Source organism: Antedon mediterranea, chromosome 6, assembly GCF_964355755.1.
Source record: "Antedon mediterranea chromosome 6, ecAntMedi1.1, whole genome shotgun sequence".
Lineage (NCBI taxonomy): Eukaryota > Metazoa > Echinodermata > Crinoidea > Comatulida > Antedonidae > Antedon > Antedon mediterranea.
In genome coordinates this window covers 27646554-27672831 of record NC_092675.1, presented here as the reverse complement: position 1 = coordinate 27672831, position 26278 = coordinate 27646554, and the positions used below count along the sequence as shown (strand labels likewise).

The 26278-nt window shown below is 38.1% G+C and overlaps 1 protein-coding gene across 2 annotated transcripts in view; it reads left to right on the top strand.

Annotated features, from left to right (window-relative positions):
• Nucleotides 1–4782: 4782 nt before the first annotated feature.
• The window catches only part of LOC140052367 (uncharacterized), a 55078-nt gene continuing 33582 nt past the window's right edge, over nucleotides 4783–26278 (top strand). Inside the window, exons 1-2 of one of the 2 annotated variants that reach the window (XM_072097909.1) lie at nucleotides 4783–5191; nucleotides 20522–22232. In XM_072097909.1, coding sequence (XP_071954010.1) covers nucleotides 20529–22232 — 1704 coding nt within the window. In that variant the 5' untranslated portion in view covers nucleotides 4783–5191; nucleotides 20522–20528. Of the gene's footprint in view, nucleotides 5192–20066; nucleotides 22233–26278 lie in introns of those variants that run through there. The other variant, XM_072097910.1, reaches the window with a different exon arrangement.

Sequence of the window (26278 nt, the reverse complement as noted above, 5' to 3'; positions counted from 1 at the left end):
AAGTCCGGTTCCTCGGCCATCATAGCAGCTCTAAGTTGTTGAACAATCTTCGGTGAACTGGTACTGCCAGAGTGCACAGAAGAAGGGACTACTCGTATTAGGCCTAGTATTATCCGTCAGCTCCATGGCGTTCATGACAGCACTGTCGGACTACCGTAGAATTTCCTCTTTTTTTTTAGGATGAATATTTTAAAACAAACAGACAAATAAACGTGTTAAATATTTCCGTATGTAAAATTCAACCCATCATCGTGTTCTAGTTTCACGACGGTGTCTTTAAACGATTTAATGGCCGAACTTCAGTCGTGGTCGACGAGATAAGGAAATTTGAGATAAACGAAATCAATGAATGAAGTACCGTTACTATACCACAGGGAAATATCTTTATTATAATATATCTAATATTTATCCACATTATATATTACCGTATTACTGATAATGATATACCGTAAGCATTGAGTAAGAGCAAAACATAATATAATATAATATAGGCCTCGTCCAACAAAAATGTCTAGCGAATGTGTTATTACCAAATTGATAACGTTTAGTCAACAAGATATTTGGTGTGAGAGAGGTCAGGTAATTATTATTTCATATGGAAAAAAATATATAAAATTCATAAACATTTTCTAACCACATCAATTATTTTTAACTATTTAAGTAAATCAGAAAGTTAATTCTTTCCGAAAGTATGGGATCAGGGGATATCTCTATTAGAGGGACACTTTCCCAAACGAGGGGGTTTAACACAACGACCGACCCTATTGAGGGGAAACCTCGGGCAATTTGTTGGGTCCCGAATTTTCTCCCTTTTTCTTTAGAAATCCTCAAGGCCCCGAGTCTAGGGAGCAGATTGTAGCTAAAATTGGCCGGAGTTCGTGCTGAAGTTTTGTAACACAATATTGTAGACCTATATAAAATGGCGCTGAATCTGGCATGCATGGTGCATTACTTCTAGACAACGTGATTTACCGCCAGTTTATCAATCGGTTTCTTTGCTGACGTTAGTACGATCTTGACGAAAATCTTAATAATAAATACGCTGCGGTTCTAAGTACGTGCTTTATCAGGAAGGCTCGACGCAATGTTCGCAACGGGATAACTCAGGTATCTGGCCTAGCACGCACTAGTCGCTCTGTTGATGAAACTAATTTCTAAAGTTTCTGGTTGAAAAGCACGGAACTATAAAAACGGTAAGGCATTCGTGTCCTCTGAATAACCTTGGCGATAGCGATTGACAGCCGGTAGTCCGTCTTCTCTGTGAACTTGTGACCATCGCTCAAAGTCGATTATACAACGTACGATACTGGACACGATAGGAATTTCAAGATGACTGTTTGTTTAATTCAACCATTTGTTTGAATATATCATCTAAACGAATTAATCGTAAAGATCATAGATTTCCACCCATAGGCGATACAATACACATTAAGCGTACGTCCGTAATTCCAACATTATTTGCGTTAGAGATTTTCTTATTTGCATCTGACAAAAGGAATAATTTATAATTATTTTTCAGAGATCAATGCTGGAATTAAAAAGCCGCGCGACTATCTTGATTTCCATATTAATGTTCATCAGCAATACGCAAAAACAGATGCTGACTAAACGATTCCGTAAAACAAGTTACAATCATTCCAGCTTTTTAATGTTTACCTGGAACTCTACCTGGCGCGTCCCTCGTGGATACTTTGTACTTAGATTTGATTTATAATACCCACGTTTCATATTACACCCAAAAGGCTTGACGCTGATTTGTTGACAGTGCAAGTTTTATTAAAACCCACGTAAACATTGCAAACGCTCTTGGGTGCGTTCAGATTATACATTTTGATCGTAAAAAATTGATCTACAAAATTGATTTTGGCGTTGCGTAGGTCTAGTGTAATAATATAAGCTGCTGCAATGTTGTTCTAGGCTTTCTGTTGATCTATTTTCACAGACTATGCAATGGTAATTATGGTTCAACCTATCGTCTACGGGTTAAGCGTGGTTCCCACTAGAACGCAACGCAGCGACGTATTGACGCAAAGTGCTGCAAAAATCGTTTGATTTCACACAGGCGGGGGCAAAAACAATTATTGGAAGGCCATTTTCTTACGTTGCGTAGGTTGCGTTACGTTGCGTCGCTAGTGGGAAGCAAGCTTTACCAAACCTAAGAAATATACCAATACGCGAATTTTATAATGTCATAACTATCCACGCATTTATTATTTATAAGACATTATGTTGCTCAGTTTAAAAAAGGTTAGACTAGAAATTTATCTCTGTCAAGCGTGTTAACCAATGACAAGCGACAGTTCGAATAATCCATCGCTTTTCATTGGTAAATTCACTTACGTTGCGTTACGTCCTTGTGTTGCGTCTCTAGTAGGAACCAATCATTACGACTACGGTGGTACTGTGGCCACATTACAAATTCCCTCCCTTTGCTGTAATCTCTGTGGGGAAACAAGAGAAAACTTTGAAATGCGCGATGTTTTCCACTGGCTGAATGTATCATGTTATACTCTCTTTTATAGTTAAGCCATGGAGAAGATACCTCCAAGGTTAAGCCTATATTTTTCGCTGGAACTTATATGAATAGCCGCGCAATGTACATAGTACAACGCTTTCGATTCGCGCGAATATAGAATCGCTGCGTCTGGGGTAACCTTGGGTAACCTTGGGTAACCTTGGGCCGAGGGCCCGAAAGGGATAGGCTGTTATCATGAGCCAACCATTTATATTTTTGCTCTATCTTTTCTTTCTCGGCGTTTCTTGCTCGTGCGCAATTCTAAGGGGACAATTCGGTCATATGATTTCATAATAATATGTAAGCGAATTGCTGAAATTAAATTAAAATGTCTGCACGTTGAACCATGGAGGTATAAAATAATAATGTTATACCTCCATGGATGAACGGACGGCATTACAGAAACATACGTCGTAATCTATCGAGCCAGATGACGTGACGTTATTTCCCGCGGTTAATGTTATTCACGTCACGAAGAAGTGTATTGTTTAAAATAAAAAAACCAACGGTGCAAGATTTTTTGATTTTTTTATTTATTTATAAACATATTTCCACTGGATAACAATATCAAGTTGTCCCACAAAGGGGACATTGTTGTTTTTCAAAAGGTCAAGCATAAAACATTACCGTACAACATACATATATATAATACATAATTTCTTAAAAATAGTAAAAAATGTTAAAATTAAACAGTCTAAAATAATACTAAAATGTGAGAACCATACATTAAAAATACAAAATTATGATTAAAAATCTAAGATCACAAACTCATACAATATATTGGTTCATTCAATCTCATATATTTTCAAAATGAATGACCATTAATATTGTAGAGTCGCAAACTAGGTACGAGGGGTGAGAAAACGAGAATAAATGTCCATTGTATACAAACCAATAACAAGCGACAGTTCGAATAATCCATCGCTTTTCTTGCGGCGCTTACTAGTGGAAACCAAACATAAGGTGTGACCTGAATTTAAGGAAAATGGAACAGACTAAAGTAAGGAAGGAGGTGGATTATTAAACTGACTAATAAAAATATCGGTCTGAGGTCGAATTAAGTCGGATATGTTTTCTCAATATACTACCAATTTCAACCATCAGGCTTGTATTTATTTTACAAATCAGTCTTCCTTATTTAGGTCCAGATAAGTACCGGTAGTAAGTTAGTGTACTGTATAATGGTATCCACACCGGTAGGCCTACTGTAAACAACGGCCGTTAATTAGACTTAGTCAACATTTTTGCAAGCAGTTTTAAGGATCTCATTAGCGACAAGTCGTCGATTCGCACATGACGACTCAAACTCTTCTTAACTCCACTTAAAGTTTTTTTTTGCAGATCAAAATTCTAAATTTACATTGCTCACGGTACAGTATGAAAAAATGTCAAGGGTCATCCGATACATCAAGCGAATCAAAATTGATCGGTCAGGACCAAGGTTGTTGAAAATAACTGCAACAAACGATCCGGCCAAGTAGTAGTTGCCCTTGGATTTGTCGCATTGTCTGAACATTACGTAATTCATTAGATAGTTCATTCATTCATCTTCTTCAACTCACCTATAAAATATAGCCTGCATAAAACTTCATCCACATTGTTGGCAGTGTGGGGCTAATCAAAATATCAAACAGAGGTTTTATTAAAAGATTCAAAACGTTTTGTAGACGTTCACATGTCTATGTAAGGTCATTATTTTGTGAGAATGGTAATTGGTTAAAATATCTAATATTGTAGGTAATTTATTCATCTCCTTCACCTCCGTATAAACCCTACACAATTACACCAATATTCCCATGTGTATCAAAAGGCATTCATTCGGCATTATTGCAAATCGACCTTAAGGTTCTTCATGAAATTGTGACTGGAAATAAAAAATAAAATGTGACGATACGCTGTATGCTGTGGGTTTATTATCAATTGATTAATCCATTACCGCAAAATATCACTGTACTGTATTAAATTCATAATATTGTTTTTCTCGCACTGGTTTCTAGTTACACATCGTTCTTGTAACGTCGCGAACGTACGAAACTCAAAATGAGTCGGAATGTTGGATTTAGTTCCGCCTGATTGCACACGAGTACCTAATCAGTTGTGATGAAACCACTTTATTCGGCTGTCCAATCGCATTTGCCGACAAAAGAAGGTTGTCGAGTTTATCGGCAGTTCGTTGGCCTCAAACGCAGGATTGACCTGTGTTGAAGGTCGATTGTGTACGTCGTTGCGTTGTTGGTGGAGCGTGCAGACAGAGCCAGCCAGGCTAACCTACCCGCCTATTCAAAACATTGCTGTACAGCTTCATAGGCGCGTGTTTGTTCTGGATTTTCGTTGCTATTTCCCGATCGTTTATGTGAAATCTGTTAATTACACTACAGCAGATTCTTGTGACAATATACGTATACTTCATTATCAACTTTCCAATGATTACTAGCCTAGGCTAGCTGTTGTTTGAACGATCGTGTACAGTTGTTTGCCTGCTTTTGGATATAAGCACGTGCATATTCTGGAACATCGATCAGCATCGGCAACGACGACTAGGGGCTAGGCTAGTCGTTACTGAAAATAAGGAACTGAATTTTATCAAGTTATGCCGGTTGTGAAACTCCGGACGGAAATAAGCTTCGTGAATTTGTGGATGCTGACACGTTGAATTGTGAGATAATTCAATAAATAGTAAGTAAGTCAAACAGTGACATTTTGGAAGTGACTATTATTATGTCATGATTATGTTTATGTTATGGTGTATGTCGTTTAGGCCTAGGCTATATGCCTACTGCATGCATGTTATGGTGTATGTCGTTTAGGCCTAGGCTATGCCTACTGCATGCATGTTGTAGAGTAGGCTACGAGACATCAGAACAATTAGTTGTTTATCATGGAGTAAAGACTCCATGTGTTTATCGAGGAACTTCCTTCAGGGTTTTTGTTTAAAAGGGGTGTACCCATGGCATGATGATATAAAGTTAATTCTACTTTTGATGACTAATCAGAATACTGCAGAAATGTCAGCCAGAAATAGGCCTAGGCCCAATTACCTTGGCATATAACTAATACTGTTATATTATTACTATCCTACATTTAAATATTAAATAGTACAAACATTGAATTATCACAATATTATACAAGGGTGCTGTATACATTCCAAACAGCTGAGTTGATTAGGTGTTACATCGCATCAATGAAACTAACTTAATTTGTTTTCCTAAAGTAATATTACCAAGTGAAGAAATCAATTCAATTTGCAACATTTATTTCTTTCAAACAAAACTGGTCTGTCACCACTACAATCAATACAATAAATACAAAACTAATACTATTAGTATTTGATCATGTTTTGAAGTATTGAACTGTATTTGTGCTATTGTTGCAGATAGAATCAAAGTAAAAGTACGTCATGCCATGGGCTCAAATAAAGATAAAGGTTGTGTTAGCGTGTATTAACTATCATGTTTACTTTATAATAATATATTTTTGTGGACACAACTATCAAAAGATACTAGTTTTCGGTGTTAATGAACAGAGCACCACGCAATATCTAATACATTATATAGAATAGCAAAGTGTTCTAATGATCACTATAGGAATTCAACTAGATGCGTGGCGTTTGTACTGGACGCATTCAGTCATGTCTGATCGGTTGCCGCACTTATAATAACGCCCCAGGCATTTATACAGGCGGTATGATTCCATTGAGAGTCAAACAGCGACCTGAATTCAATCGTTTTATACGAGGTTTTCTAAATATACAGTAACTACCTATTCTATTGGTAAACGGATATTAGCAGAAAATAGTGAGATTATATCTTCTTGAATAGTCATAAATCTGTATATGGAACACATTATCTGCAGTTTTCACAAATACAGGAATCAATACAAAACAAGGCAATTTTATTTTGCCAACCGAATCTAGTATAAAATAAATATACAATCGCGCGAACTTTTTCGCGGTTTATTTATTCGGTTTGTAAATTTAAAAGTTTGTAAGTGTAAAAGAGGCTTTGGAAAGACCACGATGGTACGATGCCACTGCCGTAAGGGTATATAACATGGAGTTTACTCCATGGTTTAAGTTCCCAACCCAAAACAATGCTTTTTTCGTCAAGTTATGACGATTATTATAACACCTCGTGTGAAAGCATTCTACTTGTACGCACAGACAGGAATAGTTCCCTGTAACTGTACAGTATGTGTGCTAGTAATAAAGGATGTTGTGTTGGCCTACTGATTGGATGTTGAGGTATACCCAAAGACCTATACAGTAAATCAAGCTTATATTTTTATAAAAAATATTCTTTATTTCCATCACTTGGTAATACTATACTAAACAAGGTAGTTAGCATAACAAAGTACAGACTGTACGCGGACGTTACACAAAAGCAGGGGTCATGTTTAGGTCATATAGGAAGTTGTCTATTTCAATCGGGCAACTGAGTGTTATAATGGACTCACTATTTATATCTATCCGCCGTTTACACAAGGTCATGATACGACCATTGTTTATCAAATATCAACCATCATGTGGCCCGTACAACGCCCTCCACTCGTGCACGCACGAAACTTTAGAATAATAGGGTTCCAACACATTAATAAATAATACTAATAGGTCTGCTTTTCTTATGTTTACGTCGTATTTTGATATCAAAAGGAATCCTGAGCTTATTTAAATTTAAGACACGTTCTTTAACACGCAAATGTAGTCTGAATGTCGAATACTAACCCCTTAGCTTGACGCAAAATGATATTCACGACTTAAAGCAACTGAGAAAATTGCATACTAAAAGTTAAGCGCATTATGTCCATGCAATATGGGTTACAAATACGAAACGTGAGCTTGCTTAGAGCCAGCGGAAACACATAGTGGCACACGTACCAACAATCAAACGTCGGAATTAACATTTCTTTACGAACGCTACAGCGCATAATTATGTTTTTGAGAATTAAAAAACCAGCAGTGAATCAAGAACGACGTGTTTAACTGATGAGTCTGGTCACGTGTTATTGAAATCTCTGTCAGAGCACGAACTCTATAGGAGCCGAATAGATTAACCGTACAGACCATCAGGTCCTTGATTATTATATCGATATTAAAATGGCGGCATGATATTTCAAAGATACTGCAATATTGTGTTCAACGTATTATATTAAGTGTAGTTGATAACGCGTACCGCCGTAGTTTAATTCATGCGTCTATATGACATGCGCTCGTGATTTTACGTAATTAGCCTAGGCCTATAGAAAAAAATCCTATAGAAAAATATCGATAGGCCTAATTCCCACTGTCCCGATATAGTGAAATAAAGAAGGGTCAACTACGTATGAATTGGGACAAAATGCGTCGTGTGTACAGACAAATCTCGTCACCACATATACGAGATGATTATTGATATAAGAAAAAAATAATGTAAAGAAACGCGATGACGTGGTAATAATTTGTTTTTTTGCGAATTCTGGCCTCTATTTGAAAATCGGTGTTTGTACGATCAGGGAAGAGTTAATAATTTAACTCTTCCCTGGTACGATCGATAGTCACCATCTTAGATCGCTGACGTTGTATATTCTTCGTAGTTTGCAGCTCCTCATACGTAAGCAATAGAACCGATTAAGAGAAAGTTCAACAAAATAAACCGATGCAATTAATTTCACGTTATCTGTCTCATACCACGTCGCACTGCAATTGTACACCGATGATTTATGTTGGAGCTTTTCAAATCTAGGCTATGCGGTCATCATGCTTTTGTGTAAACTTTATCAAGATTCATTTCGTAATATTTTAGTGAATCTGTTTTCCATAAATTATTTATCCCTGGGCCTGACCTGTACCGCCCGCCACTTTCTGTATCGACTGTTTTATTAATCTATGTTAATATATGTTAATGTTCTTTACAGGTAATAATACCGATATTCGACCATGAAAATTTTAGTATATTTCTCCATGATTCGACCTACTTCATTCACAATCTACCACATTATTAAACGATTAGGCCATATTATTTTTAAATCGAAGAGTTTTCTGTAGTGTTTTACTTTGATGAAACCGTGTGTAGTTGTTATTTGTGCCCGGTCGTGATTTTAAGATCGTAGTATCCTATGTTTAATTCATGCATCTATGTTACAGTATTGTATTTCTGATATCCGAGTGTACATGACATTGAATATTCATATATTAATTTCATACATACACATATTCACTACACGACGAGCAACGTACTTTCACACGATCCAATAATTATGATTTGATTGTTAATGATAAGAATACATACAACATAATTTGCCGTACTTTCACTACCATTATATTCCCTCCATGCACTATATAGCAACGTTATCAATTTCTTTTGTGTTTATGAAAGTATTTCAGGGTGCAGAATGACCTAGCAAAGGCGCCGGAAACCGTAGCCAAATTAACGCCACGGGTTTGCCTCTAACTCGGTTTAGAGTTTACGTTTTTTCAAATTAGGCCTGTACATGCCCTTTAAGTATATTCTTGGAAACGCGCACGTGTACTAGTCAGATAAAAGAACCCGTTCGATCGGACTTGAACATAGTCAAGCCGAAATGCGTTTAATTGAAGGGATGAATTTATTCCGAACTCGCCTAGCACGTCGTGAATGTGACTATGGTTACAAAAAGGCAGATACTAAGAAGGAAATGTACACAAGTTTAAACTAAGTGTAGGACATGCTGCTGTTGGCGAACTTATTTGGATAATGGTTTCTGCGTTCTGTGTGAAACGGTTTTGGAAAGAATAAGAATTGGACAAGTCAAGCCGAAATGGAATCTAATTAATGATACTGTGAAGCCCACGGATTTTTCTGATTTGCATGTCTTGTTTTGTGATATGATAAAGAATCTACTGATAAAACGTATGCAGCATTATGAATATAACTGCAGTAATTAGATAAAACTCAACTTGGTTATTTATAATGGTTCTGAGAGAGTTACATTTCAGTGTTATCGACATTATGAGCAGACTGTCTTCTAATTCTACACAAATTTTCAAGTTTATCAAAGTGCGTTGCTCGTGTAAACGTTGATTGTAAAAATGCATTAACGCCGTGTGCTCTTTTCAATTCTTGTGGTGGCAATTGCCTTCACTGTATTGAATTCCACAGCAGGAAGCAGAAGAAAATGAGGACGCGCACCATACAGGACGTGCAATCGTGGAAGTAGGCCTAGGTTATACGGCTCTGCCTGCAGTACCGCCGGCACATCTGAAGCATACACGCCATTAAAACAGTAATATAACGTATTTTCTAATCAGATAGTTTTAATTCCTATACAGTAAATCTAACATTGCTGTTGAATAACTACGAAGACTAAACATGGTCTATGATGTTACTGCAAGTTCACACGTGTACGCTACGCCACCTTTTACACCGTACGTGTGACCAGTTTAAAAATTCAGAAGTTGTGGATGCCCTATTTAAAATGAGTAATGCCACATTCATTAGTGATGATCCACTCCAGGAAGTTCATCGGGAGTTAACGCGCAATTGTCTGGACTACGTTAGTTTCCACATCAACGTAATATATCGTTACCAGCCGGTTACGTACCGGTGCTGGTTTGATATGTTGACTTTCCTGTGTGCTAGTCGTTTCGTACTAATGTGCCTCAAAGAAAGTATTGGCAACGCTCCAATGAAAACTGCATTTTAATAATCTGAGTTGGATCGTACCCAGCAGACCGGAGACATTAGCAATATTCCCATGGTAATGATGATACGTTGACTGGCTGTAGTGGAGACTTCCTCGGCGTACTTCCATATTATCTTGTGGTCTTTACACATCGTCTGCACTCTATTTTGTAAATAAATATTGCATTGCTGCATATGTGGCTTGATGGTTCGATGATGGGTCAGGAAGTAGGCCTAAATTAATATACATCACTGCTGCCACTTTATCCAGTCGCATTATAAAAGTGAGTGAGTGGAGAGAAAACTATCCGTGAGCAAAATGATTGATAGATAAATATTCAAATGACATAAAAAAGGAATGAAAGGAAAAATCGCCACGAGCTAGTCTAGTTAGGCCTACCATCACTTCGGCTGGGGAGGGAGACGTTCATATTACAATGACCGTCCACAGCAAAGACGTAGGTCAGTTACAGTCTCCAGAACATTGACTCTCACGATACATCGAGAATAATCGGAGTGCAGCTAAACTGAAGGTAGAGTGGGGAACACTATTCTCCCACAAGTAAAGAGTGGGTTTTCCTTCGAACTTGACAAGAGGGAAATGGTTAGCCATGACCGGCAGTGGTATGTACACCACCGGCAGCGATTTTCTTGGAGAGTTACGTGCATGTTATGTGCAGTGATGCGTACTTGACATTACAAGAGAGGAATGATCAGCACATCGGTCTTCCTTCATTCACATTTAAAGTGACATTGAAACTTTTCCGCACATCACACATGGCATGAAAAGAGGTGACGGATCAGCACACCGGAAGACGGTCTTCCTCAGAGAATTACCGTGTGTCATCATTTGCACATCACACATGGTATGAAAAGAGGTGATTGGTCAGCACACCGGAAGACGATCTTCCTCAGGGAGTTACCGATTCGCACATTACACATGACATGAAAAGAATTGGTCAGCATACCGGAAGAGGATCTTTTTCAAAGAATTGAATTTATATTTATACTGGGTAACCTCTTCAGTCAAAGACTGGTCTCCCAGAGGGCCCAGTTGGTGATCAGTGGCTGTGATGTACTAATACACCGGGGTAACCCCCTACTCGTCTCGAAAGATGTACTAGGTTCTTTAAAGTGCACACGAGCTAGATGTGTACACTGGACCTACGGTTTATAGTCCTTATCCGAGAAGACTCGTTCTACCACCAGAACCATGGAGCGAGTGAGCCTCGAACCCTTGCCGATGTTATGGCTACGTAATTACGGTTCCACTGTCTTAACCGCTCGGCCACTCACTCACTCACTCCGTGGATCGTCATTCGCACATCACACATGGCATGAAAAGATGTGATTGGTCAGCAAACCGGAAGACGATCTTACTTGGAGAGTTCCGTGTGTCATCATTCGGACATCACACATGGCATGGAAAGAGGTGATTGGTCAGCAAACCGGAAGATGGTCTTCCTCAGAGAGTTGCCGTGGGTCATAATTCTCACATCACACATGGCATGAACAGAGCCGATTGGTCAGCACACCGAAAGACGATCTTCTTCGAAGAATTCCGTGGGTCATCATTCACACATCACACATGGCATGAGAAGAGGTGATGGGTCAGCAAACCGGAAGACAATCTTACTTGGAGCGTTACCGTGGGTCATAATCCGCACATCACACATGGCATGAAAAGAGGTGATTGGTCAGCAAACCAAAAGACGATCTTCTGAGAGTTCCGTGGGTCATCGTTCACACATGAAATGAAAAGAGGTGATGGTCACCGGAAGACGATCTTCCTCGGAGATGTACTGTGTACAAGCAGTAAATGGTCGAAATCATACTCTCTTCGGGGAGTAACGTCCTGTCCAGTGACAAACCATGAAGATAATCATCAGTCTGTTGCGAACTTGGAATACGAGACAAAGTCTCTTAAGATAAGACGATAATGACGCTTGAATTTGACATTGTGTAAACAGATTATTAATTGACACTGATGCGTAAACCTCAACAACCTTGCAAGTTGCCGATCGAGAGGGCGTAGTTGCTGACAGAGAGGGCGTATTTGCTGACCGAGAGGGCGTAGTTGCCAACCAGATTTTCAATCTATGAAAATCAACCATGCATACCAAATACTGTACTGAAATTATGTTCTGTTCCCCCTCTGTCATTTTTCTACTCCTTTATTATGTTCATAAATAATCTTGAAAATACATAAATCAATGATTTACTGTAGTACGTTCGTGTAGGCATACAGTATAAAAAATGTAGGTGCCCTTATTTATAAGATATCCGCACCAAGAGTGAATCATTAGGAACGTTGCTCATAGCATTCCGGTTGAAGGACGGATGATGTATTAATAAGCTGTGTTAATGTTAAATCACAGGCCAAGATAAAGCACATTCAATGTTGCATGTTGTAGTTATCAAAGTCATCATTTTGTTAGTGTCATAATATATCCTATGTTGTAGGATGGTAAGTCAGTTTAATTGTCAGATATATAGTTACCTCATAAAATAAGCATTTGAATGTATTAACTATTATGCGACAGTGAGCTAGTTGGCCTAGTAATGTTTTGTCATTTAAAGATTGTAAGTTGAGTTGAATTGCAATTTTGAAAATAGAGAATTATACAAGATGTATTATTTTAACAATTAAAAATATGTTTTGTGTACCGCTGTACCTCTATCACATCAGATGATTTCGTTACATTTATAGGAACAGAGCTTAAAATTACGTACCAGTATACACAATTTAAACATAACAAGGGAACTGCGCTGGATAAAAACAAACAACATTAATCGATGACATGGGAATATAAGAACATTAATCGTTAAATGCACGGCGAAACACACATTACCTGGCAAACTTGCATACACATTTTGTATTATTCATAATTGAAGACTATAATTAAGCCAAGCTGCGCATGCGTTGACTGTCAATGCATCTCTTTCTACGGAACACATCAGTTCACATTACAGCGTGCCGACTTATGTGACGCTCGTCTCACGGGTCTTTAGCCGGTTCAATAGGCCCCGAGGGTATATATAGTTCGGTTGACATAATAGCGCAACTATTCATGGATGCATCGTCAACAGACTAGCAGCCTGTGCGCTCCCTTTGATCGTTCTATCATATACACGCTGAATTACGATGACTGGTTAATAGTAATTTTGTCACGATACAAACGAAAGTCGAGAGAATTCAGAGATTATGTCGAAATCCGGCTGGTTAAAGCAAACGCATCGATTTAATTTATATGAATCTAATATAGCTCTCAATTCGGAGGAAATTTATATTGATCAGCATAATCGAAACGTGTGTTTATAATATTTTCAAACGATAATAATAATAACCATTGTTTATTAAAATGTTAAACAGTTGTTTATTAAATGGTAAAGTAGACGGAATATTGTCTGTGTGTGTGAAGGGATCCTACATTTTTTTGATGGGGTTTTACAAATTGACAAACAAATAAACGGTAGGCCTAGGGATAATTACACTTTAAGTTCCCTTTGTCCGCTTACCAATCTATTTCTTTTAAAGTAACAGTATCATTTATACGGGACCACGCTGAAAAACCGATACTCGTCAGATCACCGAAGTTAAGCAACGTCGGGCCTGGTTAGAGCTTGGATCGGGTGCTGTATATGGAGCTGGAGTCCCGTTAGGCATTTGAAATCAGCATTGCTGACTCTAATGGCAGCCCCTGCATCTAGTATCTGTCTCAGACATTGGCCCATGCCTTTCCTCTGGTAAAGGTGGGCACTGGACGAGAGAAGCCCTTTATCAATGTTAGAGAATAGGAACAATGAAGTCCAGAACAACCAAACCTTCAATATCTTTTTCATATCATGTATTTACCGAAATACAGTCGGTATAGTTTAAGAAAATGTACAATAGAGTTGATTTATAGTTTATGCTAGGGTTAATTTAAGTTTACCAACAAAAACTGCTCGCTTTCGACCGTGAACCCATCTGAACGCCTTGTACTTGGACTTTAATTCTAATATTCTACAAACGGAAAAATTACGATACGTTCTAGAACTAATCAAATACGACTCCCATGAGGCAAACGGCCCCCAGAACAACCACGTATACGTTATTATCTAATTTCAATTTAACTAGGCGTTTCATTACAGACACATTAAATGATATTGGTGTGCGTTATAAGACAATTAAAGTATTATAAATACACGGCGTAAGGTTGTTCTTGAACTTTTATGCTACTGTTACATTGCCAGTATAAGTACATAGTTATAGTTAGGGTACATGATAGGTCAAAAGTCGTCGTTACATAAGGATGACGTCCTATGTGTCGACCGACGGACGAAAGATATGGATCTTGACCTTAAGTAATTCTGTTTACGTTCGTAATGTTTAAGAGAGAAAATGCTAGAAGACATGTTGACGGTTTGAACTAGTATGTAATCGGTGGTACCTTCCGTTGTGCGTTAGAAGGATAGAGAAGGCCGGTGCATCTCTAGTTTGAGCAGAGCCAAATAATAGCCAAGACTAATAGAAAAATAGATGCGTAAAAATATGCGTCAGTGCCTAAAGCTTGGTTCCCACTTGAACGCAGGGACGTAACGCAACGCAAAGTGATTTTACCAATCAAGCGATAGATTATTCGAACAGTCGAGTGTGATTGGTCAACTCTCTTGCGTTGCGTCTACGTCCTTGCGTTGCCTCCTAGTGGGAACCAAGCTTTAACAAAAACCATGACCATGTTTTGAATTGTCTTTAGTACAAATGGTCAAACATAGGCCTAGTTGAGTCAGTCTTTGTACCGTATTGTACTGTATTGCCGAGTTTTATCTCTTCTGCGTACCCAATTATTTCTGTTTGGTATATCTCTAGAGATTGTTCCGTTGGAAGGAAATGTATTTGACAGTCGGAATATAATACTCACGTCATACAGTACATACCTACAACTATATGTGTGCGTGAACTATACTAGTACATCGGAGTGGAGCTGTGGCTTGGTGGTTTTGATGCTTGGCTACCAATCTAAGGGTCCTGGGTTCAAGTCCTGTCATATGTCAGGGTTTTTTCTCATGACAATTTACAACTCCACTCCCAAACTTAATAATAAGTCTTTGTCTATGTAGAGCATCTTGTGTATATGTTTGTCTTATATGTTCTAGTGCAGTATTTGGAGAGCCATCTCGATAGTGCTTTGCACTCATGGCAATCCTCAGGGTGCTGCACCGCTGTATTGTCATGTATTGTTGTGCCCGAAAATTGAATAAAATAAATAAAATAAATAAAAACAATGATACAGTTATTTAAACAAGTTTATAAGTTATTGATCCGTTAATGATTGAATGCTAATAATAATTTTGGGTCGTGTTAGTAGGTGTCAAGAAATCCTAAAAATACATGTACAGGTCTGGTTTAATTAATAATACAACAGCCATATATTTTTTTGTATTGTTCTGTTGATGATTTATGCTTACGTAATTTTATTTATGTGTGGGTTAACAAGAACTAAGCAAAACAATAAAAAAAACGTCAGTTCATGTTGCTGCTGTAAACTTTAACGAGATAAATGCACGGGTGTTTTAATGTTACAGACGATACCTTTAATGGACCAATCAGAGGCGTCGAACTGGCGTCTCGGTGGTAAAAAGATTCTTGCCAAAAGTTAGATTAGATTGTCGATATTTCCTGTGAAAGTTCGTTAATAATGTTCAGTTGACACTTTCGGTACTAAGGCTAGCCATTGATAAATGAACCAATTTCCATTAAAGGTCGGTTCCCACTTGGACGCAATGCAAGGACGTAAGCGCGTCGCAAGTAATTTGACCAATTTGGCCAATAAGCAACCTAAAAGTAATTGAATCGTGAGTACAGTAACTAAGTAGAAAATCTTCTATCAATGGCGTGGCACATAATTCAATTACAATTTGTTTTAAAGCATAAAGTTAACTAGTGTGTGACGTACATCTTTTTTCCATAGAAATTGGTAACTGCAATTTTAAATGTTTGTTTTAGATTAATTTTACCACTAACTCAGCGTAATAAAGCAATGGACCGAATCAAAAGCAACAGTTCAGATGTTGCGGCGTGGATCCAACTTGCTTTGAACTAAGGTCCATGCGTCGCGCGTCCTAAAGCGTGGTTCTCACTAGGACGTATATCACAAGTGGGAACCGACGACGCAACAGTGTTGCAAACATTGCATGTTTGATTTAATGCAGGCGGGGGAAAAAACAATTATTCTGGAAGGACATTTTCTTACGTTGCGTAGGTTGCGTCGCTAGTGGGAACCAAGCTATTATTACTGGTGTTTGCTTGTTTACCGAAGAATGTTTGAACGAAGCACGGCGTACAAGGGGTTAGTTAGGTTGCGCCGAGAGAGTGTGGGTGTCAAAAGATCGAATGTGGTTTCCTACTTAAATGTTTTGATGATTGTTTGGTGCATGTGGGTCGTTTCCACTAGGCTTATAAATATTATATCGTTTGTGTTTCATGTTTGCGCGTTGGTACGGTATGACCGTATGAAACAAAACCACACTCTTTCGGGGTTCATAAGTCCATTACCTTCTTCGTTGGCCTGTATCTTAGCTAATATAGAGAACCACACCTTTGGGATTTGACACTCCTAAAGAGAAACATTCCTCCTGTGACAGAAACAAGGAAAAATGTATTTCAGGGGACATCCATATCAATCAAGAGAAACTTCGTTGGGTCTTGATTTCTTAATAGGGGGTACTGTATATCGAGGACTATGAGCGCCTTTCTGTTTTTGGCTATTTAAATTCTATTTGTAGTTCGATAAGTTGATTATGGCCTTATATACAAGACTATATTATACTATGTCTACAACGTTTTGTGCTTGTCATAGTTTAAATTTACAGCCACTATTATTACGATCACATTTAACCCATTTAATTTTGAAGGTTGCCTTAATTTCGTCATTGAGAATTGGGGTTGCGGCTGTGTAAATCTAATTCACATTAAAAGAACGAATATTGTCTACGGGTGTTAAACTGTAGTTTTCATAATCCAATTTTCCAAAAACACATTCAAGTCATTCCGTACAGGACAGGAAAACACCGCGCAACTCACAGCTTCTCAGACAAGTCGTAAATATTAACGCACAGCGGGTCTGGACTGCTGACTTTACATCGGGTCTAGTTAGCAGGAAGGTCACTGCGCCTAGTACACCTTGAACTAGCGGCTCCCTTGGGCGGCCTCTCCGTGCGGTGCGTAGACATGGCTTCCCTTCAAATCATGCGATAGTGTACTTTCAAACGTGACCTTCCTTGATTATATCCCCTTCTGATCAATCGTGCTCTGATATCAATGCGTGTCAAGAATTCACCACGTATTATTTTCATAATTATAGACCAATGTTTGACGTTAATCTCCCTGGCGAATGCCGCTCAATGTACGCCGGTCCAGCTACGTCATTGGTCATAATAATGATTTTATGAATTATACGCATGAGGTTTTGTCATATCAAAGTTGTGATCTTGTCGTGTTCTAGCTAAACTGAAACACGCTCCCTTCTGGATTAGTACGCTTTTAATGCGAGTTAAATTTAGCTTATTTTTGTTGCTCTCACTGCATCCGTGGCGCTGCGGGCATTGCAAACTTGATTGTAATTCAGTGTCATTGAAATTCCCGTCAACTCTTTCATTTATGACCAGAGTATAATAATGAAATCTGTTTGCGTTTTGTGCGTGGATTGTTTGTATTCAAGATGACAATTGCTAGACGTACTTGTACTGTAGTAAGTTGTTCAATGAGGATTTGCTATTGATGTTATTCATACTGTAGTACCACAGTGTTTTGCTAAACTCAATTTATCAGTTCGAACCCTGGTTAGCGACGACGAGAGGGCGTATCTCCATAGTTCGGTTTGGGCGATTCCACCTTTCTCCCCTTTTCCTGATCTTGTCCTTTTTTTACACTCCGTTTTCAACCCCTCGACAACTCAGATCAGCATAACCTGGGTCTCTATTAATGTCATAGTGATTGTTGTCGGTCATTGCACATAGGCCGGAATAAATATGGTATCACTTACAGTAGGACCCCTATTATGGGGCAGGGGGGGGGGACCTTCGGGACCCAATAAGTGTCCCCCTTCTTAGGGCTCTCACCTGAATAGGCGTTGTCAGTGTGTTAAAAACAAATACTTCCCCTCGTTTCACATGAAAGGGGTGTCCCAAAGGTGTATGTACTCCAGTAAAGCTTGGTTCCCACTAGAATGCAACGCAAGGACGTAAACGCAACACAAGCGTGTTGACCAATGACAAGCGAGAGTTCGAATAATCCATCGCTTGTGATTGGTCAACTCACTTATGTTGCGTTACGTCCTTGCGTTGCCTCTCTAGTGGGAACCAAGCATAACCATACGCTGTCGTTATGTCCTCACATATTATTTTCACCGACAAACTGACCGTTTTTCAAGTACTGCAACGAGAATCACTCTCAACTCGATGTTATGCTTGATTAGTATGTAAAGTCGATTGCGTATGATCGTTCATCAGCCAGGTTTTTCGATCACTTCTTTATAGCAGACGACTATCATTAATCAGTTGAAATTACCAGACTGAAGCAACGCCAGTGTAATCAATTATAGAACGATCGTTGAACTGGTTCGTTTTATAATCAAGCGTCTTTTAAGTATTGTAGTTTCATCAGTAGGCCTAAATATTACGATATAGTAAGCTTGCAAGTTCGAAATCAGAGAGTGATTCGTATTCGAAACATTATCCCGTTTCCCCATTTTTCCTAAACTGTCCTTTTCAAACTAGATACAAACAGCGAAAGTGCCAACTCTACCTCACCTACCCCAGGCTAACCTACATACAACACTCTTTTGTATTCATACATCTACGTTTGGTGAATAGTCCTTGCATATGCTCGCACTATGCACCCCTGTAAAAATCGGTTACGAGCTTGTTTGTTTTACACAATGCATACCAAGGATACCCATAAGCGAATTAATTTAATATCCTTCTCAAAAGTGGCAATCATGACGCCAAACTTAAGATGTGCCATTTTGGTTCCGTGGTTTTGCTGCAATACCGTACGCGAAATAGGCTTACCGACCACACTAAAAAAAAACCCTAAAAAAGCAGTCACGTGAGCAATGGATTGCTTGTATTCCTGGCAATAATAATACAAAGGCGTCTGCATGAAAAAGTGCGATACAGTTTCAATTCGGTGTTTTCAAATTATTTTGAAAAGATGACCCTTCTCTACCCTACTTTTCCAGGATATTTCATGGATTTCTATTTCACTTCCCGTTCCCGTCAACAGCGTAGGCCTATTTATATATTGATTGTGGATTATTGTTTTCCTGAATAGGCCTATAAATCATGTGTGCGACTCTCAAAACAACGCATGTACTTTGAATGAACAAATCACTGCACGACGTGCGTTGCGTCGCCTTGCGTTGTGTTGCGTTTCGCCGTAGTGGAAACCAAGTCAAGAAGCACCAAACATAAAATATTAATAATTTTTACCGTACCTCTGATTTTATAGTTTTAAGCGTTAATTAATAATTGGTTATTATAGCAATTTCTTTATATTTTAGACATAAATAGATGTTACTCACTATGTTGTGTTTATCGCAATGTAGGTTTAAACATGGATGAAAAATATTATTTATTTTTTCCTCCATGGTTTAAATGAGTTATTTTATCGGCATTACATTAAATGGATAATATTATAACTATTCTGTGATTTAGGATGAACTTTGCTCTGAAAGGAAATTATTTTCCTTATATCGCTTTCGTGAAATTAAAACCTGAATGATTTATCAACCTGTTCTTGGCCCTTTCATTGATCACGTGTAAAACTTTATTAGTATCGAAACCCCAGACGAACTTCTTTGCCTTCCTTATTTTACGTTGTCATCAATATAATGATTTCTAGTTTAGCTGTTGGGTCATACAAAGGTCAGCAATATATGCGTGGAAGCACGTACTTGTAGTAACGACACGAGTGGAAAACCGCTTAAGCTCCACAGACTCGAGAAATTAAATGTAAGCCATAATGTACGCTAGCTATACGTTGTTCTGTGGTCTGACACGCACACAACCGTCTGCGTTCTCTATATACTCAATCAGTTAACGCCGGAGGGAAATAAATCGTTGAACCGATCCGACAGGAACCGAACTAAATTCTATTGTTGCGTCTAAAGGTTGATAATTCTCAGAGGTGCGTAACTGGAACTCTAGTTAAAAACGAACTCAGTTGTTCAGCAGCGGTTTAATAATGCCGGAAATATTTGCACATTGCTGGGTTATTGATCCAATTTAGCTAGCTCGCTACGGTAAATACCTTCACTGGCCGGCGATGTAATGTTATTGTGATTGCTATGAACTGATTGTTAATACGTTTGTAATTGTTCTTTTGTAGGGACGACATGACTGAAGCTGATACATACTCCAGGCTATCATCTGGGAAGCTAATGGAGGCGTTAATTCGACGAACTTTGATGGAGGACGACGTACACGAGGATCGAAATAATATCCCAAGTAGCGGTGGTGGATCAGCTTTTAAAAGATGGAAACAACGTGCATTGAACGATCAAGCGGCTGGAAACACGGCTAGCTTTAATGTGGACACCACACATGTTGACGATAAAGTAATGCATTCGTCGAACGTTCAGCGAAAAAAGTTTTGCGATTGTCGAGTTAAATGCGAGTGTAGTATTACTATGCCGGACCAGTTCGATTCAACGAGCAAAATATCTATTAAACAAGAGATACTTGAAACTTGTGAAATAGAACCAGATACGGAAAGTGGAACAGCGCTACGGCAAAACGCGCGGGAAAATCATATTTTGAATTGGCAGCAGGCGACGAGTAGGTTGTCAACGTCGGAAACGCCAATAGAATCGGACGGACAAAGTCACAGAGAATTTAATCACGAACATGCTAGTCATGGTACTAAGAAAACATCGGGTAGTAGCGGGCTTTTGCTTCGAGCATTAACTGAGCAACCAGAAGAAAGTCCACCAGCGACGGAAACCCAGGAAACTCGAGAAAACAAACAGGTTGAAAATAAAAAAGTTGCAAACACAATCCCAAAGAAACGGGCTCGAAGCCGAGATAAGTCAAAACCAAATGTAAAATACCTTAAAGAACCGCCTCCCGGGTACTATGATGAATGGCTAAAAAACATAGGTTTGTTAAAAGAGGGTAGGCCTAGATATTCGAATGAAAACAGCCCAATTGGTCCTCACAACAAAAACACAAACGAGGTTTATGACCAACAACATAGCGAGGAGTCGGAAAACTCATGTGACGTAAAGGACGACGGAGGAGGGCGTAAAATGACAATGGAAATGACGATCGCGACAATGATTGAGCGTACGTTGGATGCAAGTATGCATTCTAGACACGGTGCAAACAGATTCCCGCCAAAAATGCCTGCAGACAATCACAGCAGTAATAAACAATATGACTCAAATGTTAAAAACAATCGCGATCATTCGGTCCCTTTTGATGTTAATAAACAAGGACCAAAACGGCGATTTTTTGGCGTGGGAAAAATCGGTAAAAAAACGCCCAATGATGAACAGAAGAAAGAGTTTGGTGTTCCTCATCAAAGTGGTATTCTTCGACAAGTTCTTGGAACGAATTCCGAAACAGAACGTCCATCTTCCGAAACTCCAATGACTAATGTTTCGAAAAGTTCTGAACATAATGCTTATGAATTTTCCGACGAAGCCTCTCTACAAACAGATTGCGAAATAATTACCAAAATAAAAACAGAACCTGGAACTGTTGCCCGTTCACCGGAAGCTGCGATGAGGGCACAGCTTTTTATTAAGGTGGAAGAAGACTTTATACAAGAGAATGATAATGGAGGAGATGAACTAAGGGATAGATCTCCCGGGGGTGAACACAATAAACCGTCTGTTTACTGCCACAGTTCAGGGAGCGAGATCGGCGGCAGAGGCAGTCCATCTGAACAGCCGCAGAAGAAGAAAAAACGCAAACGATGCGGTACTTGTGAGCCGTGCATGACTAAAGAAAACTGCGGAGAATGTTCCAGTTGTAAGAACAGACGAACGGGACATCAGATTTGCAAGATGAGAAAATGCGTCCAACTCAGGCGAAAGGTAGGCTTTTTGTCGAGAAAATTGTACTATTATTAAACATTACAGTTTTAAGTTACCTATACCTTAATAAAGGATGGATGTATAAAGAAACGTAAATATACTATCGTATTGTACTTTATATTTACGGCGAACCAAAATAGATAGGAAGACGTAACGCCTCGCCAACACGATGTCATTTAAGTGTTTGCTGCCCTCTCTCGTAATGGGTGGCGCTGTTCGTTTGTGTACATTTATTTTTTTTTTTTTCGCTGACGGTCGGACAAAGACCAACGAAAAGGAGGAGTAGGTAAGTTTAAGCCCTGTTTAAACGGAAATTTGTGCAAGATTTCTAACCAGTTATGTAATTTAGGTTCTATATTATGTGATGTATAGTACTGATTAGTCGGGCTGTGCAATTTTTTACGGTTTCTAAGCAGCGGTTGTTTTTATCTAGGCCTCGCCCAGCTAGCTCGATCAAGATAGCTAGTTTACATGTAACATTGCGATATCGTTCTCCCTCACCTGACTGAGCGTTGCGATATATTTCACCTGAGGCTGAGCTCTGGTTTGCGGAGTGTGTAGTTAAGTTGCCTAAATTATTAACCTAGGCCTATGTATAATCATTCCAGTAGTACTTAAAATGTGTGTTTTCAGTTAATATTATAGCTAGACCTAAATCGCCCATTGCAATTTGCCTTTCTTATAATACCGTGTAGGAGGCCTAGCCTAGCTAGAAACTGTTCACTGTATGATTTTAGAATTTTAGTTTTCAGAAGCATTTGTATGAATTTTTAACCAACCAATTTTTAACCAAAGTTCTAGCTGCGGAACGCAACTGCCTAGATCCAACATACCATTGCGTTTGCTGTTAAGCTGAGACGATCGAGCCTCTGGTCCTCTAAACCTAAATGAAAACCATCTTTCTAGTTAGGCAATGGTGTGTAAAGACGACGATGAGTTTATAAAAAAAATTAACGAAAATCAAACTTTTCCCTAGCAGCTATACCACACCATTACGCCAACCAACTAGTCGAATGAATTGGTGTAAACTTTGTACATGAGTATGAAAATGTGCATGCATGAGCGATTTTAAATTGACCAATCAATTGCGTCCCGCTGACGGAATTCTAACCATGGCATTTTTAATTTGTACTGTATAATAAGTACAAAATAATGGTTTATAAAAAATTAATTATCAATTATTTCCTGTTGTGTTACAGTAGGCTGATTAAAAACATTTCAATTGAAGCTATTTAATGTGACAGTTATAGTACAATAGTTCATTAATCAGTTTGCATTGTGGGTACAATTTGGAGAAAAGTTTGTGTTGACCTCCTAATGCATTTTTCCAGGGACTGTGAAAGGACAGTATATTAAATTCAATGTTAACAAATAACTCGAACTTTAAATTCTATTCAATTTTTTATTTCAGACAATTGTCCATATGGTATAATACATTACAAAAAAAAAAGATGAACTAGAGAGGACCAAAACCTTTTATCTATTGGTATATAATGCCTCTGTCCATTTGTAGTACATGTTTTAATCTATCAACAAATATTTATATACAGTATACAAATTAACATTCTGTTTTCGCTTTTCATTAAATGTTCCTGTACATGATTTAGGTAGTTAGAATAGTATAATTTCTTCAGGTTCCCTGGTTTCGTTTATGATTCCAGGTTTATTAGGGTCCCTGGTTTATTTCAGGTCCCTGGTTTATTTCAGGGCCCTGGTTTCTTCAGGGTCCCTGGTTTATTTCAGGGCCCTGGTTTCTTCAGGGTCCCTGGTTTATTTCAGGGCCCTGGTTTATTTCAGGGCCCTGGTTTCTTCAGGGTCCCTGGTTTATTTCAGGTCCCTGGTTTATTTCAGGGCCCTGGTTTCTTCAGGGTCTTGGTTTTCTTTAGGGTCCATGGTTTCTTATATTTATTGCAAAATAATTAATTGGTCCTATTAGAAATTAAATTCTTTACCCAAATTGTATAAAAATGTTAACATTTTGAGATTGAGCCTGGCCAATAAAAATATATTTTAGCCTTTAAAAAAAAATTATGTTAAATTCAATTTGTTTTTCTTTTTGTTCAGCTTCCTCATAATTACTGTACTGTATGTAAGTGTACATTAATAATTGATAATTTGTAACTGTTAAAATTCAGTGTTGAAAGTACCTGTACAGTACACAGTAGTATTTGTGACAATGATAAACAGCAGCAACTACTTTTCAATAGGCTGCTGTCTGGGTTAGATGTCAAAGGTCTGACACAGAGCACATACATCATTCTGTTTGGACATGGACCATGCAAAGATAAGGAACAGAGCATAAAAGCAAGATAATCTGACTGAAGATTTATTACCTTATGACATTGCATTTACAATTACATATTCTAGAGAAAACAATTACCAGTTAAACAAAGTTTACTGTAAATAATGTCCTTATATGGCTTCATCATTCCTTTACTGTTGTTGTAGCTGTTGCAGTACTGTGATCAAACTTGATGTGATTGATTTCAATCAATATTCAGGGGACACCCCTATTAAACGAACATTTCCACATGAAACAAACAAGGGAAAGTATATGTTTTTTACTCTATGGCCAACTTCTATCTATTCAGACCACACCCACTCATTAAAGGGCACTATTTAGTACTCATAATCATATAGTAAAGCGTGTTTCTCACTTGAGACGCAACGCAAGGGCTTACGTGCAGCAAGCGAGTTGACCATTGGCAAGCCGAATAATCAATTACGTTGCGTTACGTCCTTGCGTCGCTAGTGGGAACCAAGCTTAGAACTGTAGATAAGAGGACATGTTATACTGTACTTGAGTTTTTAATAGTACTCTGCAGAAATGTGCAAACCAAAAGAGATGATTCAATTCAATAAAGGCCTAAAAAGTCTCATTCTTAAATTAAATGCAACTTTTGCATAAATCTATAAAACTATTGGGTTTTGATTTATTCCACTATAGAAGCAGACCAACAACACAACAGTTACGTTAATTTTAGTTGACGTAAACCTCTAATTATTGGATGTCTAAATCAGTAGTAATAAAATATAGTACAGGTACTGTAGCAGAAGTCAATGAGAAATGTAAAATTTGACCATAAAACCAGAATGGACCTAGCATGCAGTTGGTTAGACCTCTACCATGCTGTGGCTAGGTCTATCCTGCTGTGCTTTATTATCTTTGACTTTAGGCAATCTCACGTGGCCTTATTAAAATCTTCAGAGCATAGCAGAGATAATTAAGCAAAATAACAAGCCACCCACCCTTGCACTCCTACCCTTAAAATAAAAACGCAAACCACCTTAAGTTATTTTAATTGGTCCTTTTAATTTCCAAAAAGTGTATTTTCATTATTTTTTATGCAATTAATTTAAATAAAATTAAAATACAGTATAATCCCATTTAGCAACACCTTTGAGACCTAACGTCAGATGTCCCCTCAATAGGGATGTCTACTGAATAGTGGCTGGTTGGTAGAAGTGGTAAAGCATACAGTACTGTATCTCCTTGTTCATTACATGGGGACACACTACAGTATACTGTATGTGTGAATAGGGGTTCCTTCAAATAAGCGGTTTAACTGTATTTTATCATTAAAAAAACAAAAAAAAATAAACGTTACATTTTTTAAAAATAAAAATTATACCTTAAAAGTTTCTTAAAAATTGTTTAGAATATTTAAAATGTGTACAGTACTTTAAAGAAATTGTATAATATAAAAATATCTCTTACATCACTTTATTATCATCGTTAATTTATGATTATGATGTCATGATAATCAGTTTGGAATCAAAAGTTTGTTTTGCTGTTTATGAACATTTTTAGCGGATTTGAAGGAAATGAGTGAAATTGTCTAGCTTTTCCTCTAGGCCAATACCAGCTGTTCTCATAATTGATCATTTCTCAACCCAACAAAGAAATGCATACTACTACTATAATTATTTGTCTTCAACTAACACTATATTGTTCCTAATTAGTACGTGGAAGATGATTGTCTTTTATGGTCATAAAGAATTGAATTAGCCTGGTGTAGGTACTGTAGACCACAGTATGATTCGTT